This window comes from Lactuca virosa, chromosome 2 (genome assembly GCF_052849685.1).
Source record: "Lactuca virosa cultivar CGN04683 chromosome 2, Lactuca_virosa_CGN04683_v6, whole genome shotgun sequence".
In the NCBI taxonomy this organism is placed as follows: domain Eukaryota; kingdom Viridiplantae; phylum Streptophyta; class Magnoliopsida; order Asterales; family Asteraceae; genus Lactuca; species Lactuca virosa.
In genome coordinates this window covers 247,698,881-247,707,304 of record NC_136427.1, presented here as the reverse complement: position 1 = coordinate 247,707,304, position 8,424 = coordinate 247,698,881, and the positions used below count along the sequence as shown (strand labels likewise).

The window sequence follows — 8,424 nt, the reverse complement described above, 5'->3', positions numbered from 1 at the left end:
GGTTTTATATTATCTAACAAATATTATCAGTTATTTCAGGTTGCGTGGATTCGTGCTTAATTATGAAATAGAAAAATATGCAAAAGACGAAATACGCAAAGACGGAAAAATAGACGCAATATTTGGTCGTTTAAAGACAAAACAAATCAAGACTAAAATTGTCAAGAATTTAAAAACCTCAAGGGTCAAAAATGGAAATTCAATTCACAATTGGATATATATATATATATATATATATATATATATATATATATATATATATATATATATATATATATATATATACAAGTGTTCGTGTGTATATATTATATAAATATATATGTATATATATTATATTGTATATATATATGTATGTATATTGTATATATTGTATATATATATATATATATATATATATATTCATGTATATATATATATATATATTTATTGGAAAGAAATCTTCACAAAAGCAAAAGTACCAAATATCATGTGTGCTTCCAACCTTTACAATCAATCACTTCATTACTTTTTCTTAAACAAACAAGAGTTGCTTGATTCCTTTGCATATATATAGATGCATGTTTACATGAGTTTTTGTGTGTGTTTTGTGTTTCCTTGTAATATATCTCCTATTACTCTCTCATCTCCAGAAGAATAAACACATAGCCAACCTCAAAATACTCTCCAAACACCCTCCAAATACCCTTCTTAAATCTCCTCCAAAAACCATTTCAAATCACCACAACCATCACCACCTTGCTGTTTTTCGACATCAGAATTTGCAAGTTAAGAAAAAAATCACCGAGCACAACTCAACAAGATAATACGGGAGAGATTTTCACCGCAAATTATTCAGGACCTTACCTACATCCAGGAATTTTCCTCGATTTTTTTGACCACTGCAAACCCCAGAGAGACGCGAGAGAGAATTGGCTATCCAGAGAGATTTACTACGAAAATCTATATTCATAACCACCCAAAGTTCTTTCAACATCACCCTCTTTGTTACCTTATACCACCAAAACTACAACCTTATTCCACCTTCTACCACCCTCCAAATACCCACTTCAACCTCATCAAATCACCTTAAAAAAAACCCATACCCACATACAAAAAACATTACCCGTGTATTTTGTATCGTTTTGTAAACAATTCATTGTTACATAAAAAGAACTTATTGTTACTTACCGGATTGAACTTTGAACAAATAGAGACACAGTCTATTAAGATCCAGTCCAACCCTAAGCCTGTTAGTCATTTATTTGACTAACAACTTGACAAAACAGTCGTTCCACAAGTCCCGTTCTAACACCACCTACTATATATATATATATATATATTTATATATTTTATTAACGCTTTATGTCATTTAAATACTGTCATTTATTTCATTTATAGCTTTCAGTCATTTATAGCTTTCCAGTATTTATTTATTCCGCACTTCTTATTTTTTTTTTCTGCATCTTATCTCCTTAAATATATATATCTGTCACCCAGTAACTGGTATCCGAACCTTTATTCGTGGTAATCAGATCGTATATTTTCAACAAGCCTTAATCAAGTAATTTATGATTTCTTGGCTATAAATAAGCTCTTTTATCTTCTAGCTACTCTTAAGATGTTTACAAAGAAGGATTGGAAGCAAGCGACCGACCAACATAGTCATACTGCAAAAGTTATAAATTTTGAGTGGATTGGACAAAACAATCACATGGATCATGTGTTTTAACACTAGAAAACACATGATCGTGTGTTTTCCCTTGTATAACATCAACGAGAATAAGAATCCCAAAAATGACCAATAACATTTCTAATTTTACTTTAACCCTTCCATTTTAGATTATAACTGTAACATCCCGAGACTCTTCATCTTCCCCAAGCTATCCGTGAAATATTTTTGGAGCCCGAGATTCATTTTCAAGGCATAAAAACATGTTGCAACACATTTGGAACATTAAAAACTAAAAACTTCAAAGAAACGGAAATGTTTTAAAAGAAAAAAACAAAAATACCCCCGGGTTGCCTCCCGGTTAGCCGCCCTTGTTTTAAGTCGTTGGCTCGACTTGGCCCCAGAATATACATCAATCTAAGTATGTGGGGGCTCTCCAACTCAGTAACATACCAGAGCACTTTAGCATGGTCTAATTGTAACATCCCGAGATTTTGCAGGTATTTCCAAACCCTCTTCTATCACTACTTTGTCATTTGTAGTCCTTGGGGTTGGAAGTGTAGAGCCAAGCTAAGTATAAGGGCCAAGGTTGCAACCTTGGGTCAAGAAGGAGTACAGTGAGCGTACATAAGAGTACGCTAAGCGTACTAAGGTCCACCTTAGTACGCTGGGCGTACTTATACCAGGATGAAACCCTAATATCTAGGGTTTGGGGACTATATAAGAAACATTATGAGCACCTAACCCTCCCTTACCTCAGCCTCCACTGCTTAGAGTCGTTTTCCCCAAACCCTAGCAATTTTCTTGAGTGTGTGAGCTTATTGAGTGTTTCTTGAGTGTTTTAAGAAGAAGGTGTTGCATCAAGGAGTTGGAGAAGAAGAAAAAGCTTGTAGATCTGAAGTTGGTTTGTGCCCTAGAAGCTCCAGAAGGTAAAAAGCTTCAAACTTTATGCATATGTGTATAGATCTTGCCATTTTTCTTTAAAGAACCATTTCTTGTCCCAAAAAGTCCCAAGATGGTGCATGATGTGATTTGGACGAAATGAACTATCCTTCTAGACTCTTGAAGGGGTTTTGAGTGATAAAAATGAGGTCCCAATGGCTTAAGATGTCCCATGCATGGAATAGGAAAGTCTTAATGGATTAAGACCAGGTATTAAGACCAGATCCAGTGATCAAAGATGTCGATTATGCTAGACTATAAAGACCATTTATGTAATTTTGTATTATTAATTTAATGCTTGTCACTCTCAAATGTTGTTGTGGCCTGAATCCGATGTACATGTGCCAAATCATAGCCGTGTGGAATACAAATGAGTTATGAGTAACGCCATGTTACCTTTTTAGCTTACATATAGCAATGGATTTTGGACTTCTAGAAGTGCCTTATGTGTTAGAAAATACAGTGTTAATGAGATTTATATTATTGTTTTAAGCAAATGTTATGTTTGATTTGACTAATAAAGGTAATTTCTTTTACTAATAACTAAAGACTTTCAATACTTTTAACCCAAAAGAAAATTAAGCTTATCAATCACAATTAGTCCCACCAATGTGTTGTATTTTGTAAAGACTGTTCATGGCTCTAGTTTGTAAATCTTTCGGGAAAAAAAGTTGCATATATTTTAGGGCCCTATATTTTAACAATTTAAATAAAAAGTTTTGCATTTCTTTTAAAGGATGATTAAATAAAACATATTTAGCCATGATTGGTATCAAACTCGCACTAACCTTCAGAATCAGAAAAAAATGATTTTAACAATATATTTTTCAGAAAGAAATTGAAATTCAGAAAGTTCCAAGATCCAAACAACTATTTCTAATAAAGGGGAAGCTTTGTGGTCGGTTTATTTGTGGCCCCCATGTGTTTGGTTATATATATATATATATATATATATATATATATATATATATATATATATATATATATATATATATATATATAATAGTCATATTTTGAATTTTAAGAGTTATAAGATAGAAAACTTTTTGTACAAATTAATTATGCATAAAAAATCATTAATACTTACTAAAAGTTTGAAAACATTAACTAAGGTTATTAAAAAATTTAATTTGGAGAAAATTAACAATTTAAAAATATTAAATGCATGCATATAAATTAATTATTATCGGTGTTTGTTTTAAGAAATATAAATTAATTTCCCGTAAATGTATTTTATAAAATTTTCACAAAACGACGATGATAAATGGTTCTTTTGGCGGTGATAAATGAATTTTTATTACATAATAACTAATAATAATATCTAATAATTATTTTCCCGTAAGAAAATTATTCGTCAAATAACAAATTTATCACCGCCGTTTTGAATGGGCACACGTGTAATATATATATATATATATATATATATATATATATATATATATATATATATATATATATATATATAACCATAATTATTGGTTCTTCAAGGAACCAATTTTTTTTTTCAATTTCTAGAGCTTATTCTTTATCGAAAAAAAAATATATATAAATATCTAAATTCATATATTAACATTGGGAATGTGAAAAATATTTTTCGGATTCACCGTGTGAATTCGGATTCACATTGTGAATGTTCAAATATTCACATTGTGAATTTGACGTAAAAAAAATTCGAATTAAATATCATTGGATAAAGGATAAAAAGTTATGAATTTATGTATTTTTAGTTTTTTTTTGATAAAAAATAAGTTCTAAAAGTTGAAAAAAAGATTGGTTCCTTGGTTACTTATGGTTATCTATTGAACTTCACATATATATATATATATATATATATATATATATATATATATATATATATATATATATATATATATATATATATATATATATAATCTTAAATATAAAAATGAATTAATTTTTGTGAATTCACGGGTTTATATTGTACAATAATTGATGGTGGGATATACATGACTACATCCCCTTCGTCTGATTTACAGGGATACTAGTTACACCCTATTTTAAACATTGATTGATTGATTAAATGTTCTATTTTAAAAAAATAGTACAAATCAAATAATATATATATATATATATATATATATATATATATATATATATATATATATATATATATATATATATATCTTAACTCTTAATAAATCAAATGATATGATGCATAAATGATATATATTGTATGCTTTATAAAGTGCGAAAATACACCTTTTCATCCTAACTCATAATGTGAAAAATGAGGATATATTATATTTGTACAATCATAACAAACTCGTTTATAATGACTATAATCATTAATTAATAATTTTTTTTTGAGAAACTGATACTTTGTTTAGTTAACTTAGATCATTATTGTAACGATTGCTCTGACTACTAGTTTTCAAAGAGAAGTTTGTTTATTTGTTTGTTTAATTACATGCAAAGCAATTGCTTGTCATAGGTCATTTTGTGCGACGTAAAGTATTAAATACATATTTTTAAAGCTAACTTGGTTCAAATATGGATAAGATTTTTTGTAAATAGTTTACTAGGTAATAAGATTTGTAATAATAATATTATTATATAACGATTCTTTAAAAAAATCAAATATGGCACACGTATATAAAATTATAAATATTCTTACGGTCTTACCTACCCATTAACTATATTCCAACAGTTTGAATAAATTCTTGAAAATCTCCGAAAAAGTGCTGTAAAAAGAATTAATAGATAAAACAGCAAATGTGCAAAGGACAAAAAAAAAGTGATATTCGTGACTGCATCAGGTACAACCCTCCACAGCATCAGCATATAAGTCAAAAAGTACTACTTTAACTATTTATTTGCAAAAGGTCATAAATATCCCTCGAAATCGAATCACGGATAAGCTTTGCCCTGCTTTTAGGACTATTTAGTATTTATTTATTTATTTATTTCTAAACAACATCACTTTTGGGCTCCTTTTCTTTTTTCAAACTTATTTACGATAGATTAAATAAAAAATAGGTGAATATTTGTTTGTTGTGGCAGAATAAGTTTATATAAATTATATAATTAAAACTTAATAAGTAAATAGTGAAAATAATTTTGTTATTGATATTATGTATAAAATAATAATTTTTAGGTTAATTATAAAATCGTAACGATTTTAAAAAAAAAAAAAAAAGAAGAAGAGATATTAGAATACTTTAATCAAGAATAAAAAAATACTATCAAGAAGGATTAGATAATTATAATCAGATAACTAACTCTAAAAAGACTAATCTTGTTTTCACTATATATAAATATTACACCTTGGTCATGAAAAAGACACATATCACATGAAATTAACGTGTAAAAGAAAATGGATATATTTTTCACTTTATAATTACCATATAGCATTCATAGTTACATACTCAAAAGATGATTGATTACAAACACATTTCAGAATGTTCTTAAAGTGCTTATGTGGCAATGATCTGAGCTTCGTCTCTAAACTTCTTGTAAATATCTCCATTGTAGAACTTTCGAGTTCTTATCACCAAAATCAACGAAGATAAACCACCAAAGCAACAAACGCAAGCCAATATGATAAAAGACGACCTGTAACAATGGTTGCCCATGCAAACCAACTCTTTAACTGCTGACCTATCTAACCCTTTCTTCGCAAGCCCCTTCAATGCTTCTCGATCATACAATGGCCCTGTAACCCTAACATTCAAGATGTAAGATCCCAATGGGCTTCCCAATTGCCCGCAATTGAACAATGTCGAGTAGTATTTCAATCCGAAAAGCTCTGAAATGATGGCAAATATTAAGGGTAGTTGTGCCCCAAATGAGAATCCGATGATGATGGAAGCGACGTAGACAGATCCCGGAATCGGAAAAGCAATCAGGAGGAGGCCGGCGCAGGAGAGGAAGAGTACAAGTGTGAACATTAGTGTTCTTGGGAATTTGTATTTCACCAGGAGGATTTCAGATACGAATCCGGCGAAGATCCGCCCAAAGTAATTCCAGATACTTAAAAGGGAAACGAATGATTTTATCGTCTTTGTGGGGTAACCTAAAGATTCGCCGATTTGACCTAAATTGTCTACCGCAGTTAAACTTGTTCCAAGCCCACAAAAAGTTGCAACAAACAGAATTAACATGTCTGTGCTTAAAAGTGCTTGAAGAATACTGTAATCTTCTCCTCTTTCAGGCTTATTCAAGAACACATTAGCAAAACAAGATGTTTTCGCTATTGGTTTTGAATTTGGATTATCCAGTTCCAATGATGTGGGATTTGTGGATTGATGTTCATGATTCTGATTCATATTCTCAATCTTAACGTCGGGAACGATAACTGGTTGGTGTTTGTTTCTCACCCAGAGGTTTAATTCCTCTTTAATGGCCATAAAAAGGGGGACAAAGAGTACGAAAATTACCACAGAAGCACTACCAGCGTAAGCCCTTCGTGAAAACGTCACAATATTCTGAGCAATCGTCATCCCCATTATGAACAATGCTAGAAAAATCGAGACGCATAAGAAACGGTAGAAGATTCGGAGCTCATTCGGTTGTCTCACCAGGGTCATCGCTCGGATCGTATATACAAACACCACAGAAATCGCCGCCGGGAGCCAGGCAATTAGCAGGATTAACGATTTCGAATCGTTCCCATAAATAGCCAAGTAGATTTGAGTCATGATGGCTCCACTTAATCCTGTGAAACCTTTCAACAATCCCAGAACAACTCCCCTGCTTTCCGGAAAATTACAGACGGTTGTCACCAACGCTCCGGTGTTCGCAAAGTTCTGTGAATTCGCTCCGATGCAAATGTATAAACACATCTGCCATACTTTAGGTTTCGCAATTCTGTTTGTGACAGCCAACCATATCATGAAGTAACCGCCAAAATTCAACGCAGAGCCGAGTAAGAGCACGAACCATGTCGGAGTGACCTCCGCAATTAGGCCGGAGAGAACACCGACGTTGGCACCAAGGTCTTTGAAGAAGCCTAGGAGGTTGAGGGTGGTTTGATCGTAACCAAGGGAGGATTTGATGTCTTTGGAGTAGACGCCAAAGAGGTAAGTCGCTCCGGCTCCGGTCATGACTAAGAAAGAAGCGAAAAGTGAGAACCAGCGGCCGCGGATTACATGGACGGCAAACGGCAAACTTGTGGCGCTGCCGGCGACGGAACCGGAGGTGGTGGTTGAAGGCGCTTCCCCCATGTTTTAGGAATATTTTGGGATGAAAGGTGGAAAGTGTGAGTGAGTAGTGAAGAGTGGGAGTTACAGAGATATATATAGAAAGGATATTGTTTTAAGATTTAGATGGGTTTGGTTGTAGGGTTGTTTGGATCATCTATTTAATATATTTTATTTTATTTTTGGAAAGAATTATAAACATAAATATATATAATTATGTGTAACTGCTTTTATGATTTATAGTCTAATTATATACATTAGTACGTAATTACGATAAATTAAATAATATAATAATTAGATTGAAAAATGAATACGAAAAAAATAATTCAATGCAGAGTGTAGAGACCAATTTTCCTAAACTAACGTGATAAACTATTAAAATAATAAAATTGAGTTCACAATCTATATTTTCGTTTAAAATATTTTAAATATATCTTGGTCTTATAAAAATCTAGACGTCCAACTTATAAAGTTTTTACGATTGTCAAATTGCGTTTTATCCAGCTTATAAAGTTTTTATAAAATTAAGATAAGTAAGTAACAACTATTTTTTTTTGTTTGTTTTATTGACGTCATGACTTTTTTTATATATTTATTAAGATATTATATTTATGAAATCTATTTTCCTAAGTTATTCGATAACTTGAGTCTTTTCGCCGATAAATTTGCTGAGTT

The 8,424-nt window shown here is 31.3% G+C and overlaps 1 protein-coding gene across 1 annotated transcript; it reads right to left on the bottom strand.

Annotated features, from left to right (window-relative positions):
• Positions 1-5,826: 5,826 nt before the first annotated feature.
• Positions 5,827-7,840, bottom strand: LOC145160706 (protein NUCLEAR FUSION DEFECTIVE 4-like). The gene has a single exon (XM_079079996.1). It carries the CDS (start codon positions 7,771-7,773, stop codon positions 6,025-6,027), a length of 1,749 nt encoding a protein of 582 aa, XP_078936122.1. The 5' UTR covers positions 7,774-7,840; the 3' UTR covers positions 5,827-6,024.
• Between the last annotated feature and the right edge of the window lie 584 nt (positions 7,841-8,424).

What these genes read in the sequence shown, in the direction of transcription:
- LOC145160706 (XM_079079996.1), bottom strand. Translation starts at nt 7,773, where the DNA reads ATGGGGGAAGCGCCTTCAACCACCACCTCCGGTTCCGTCGCCGGCAGC.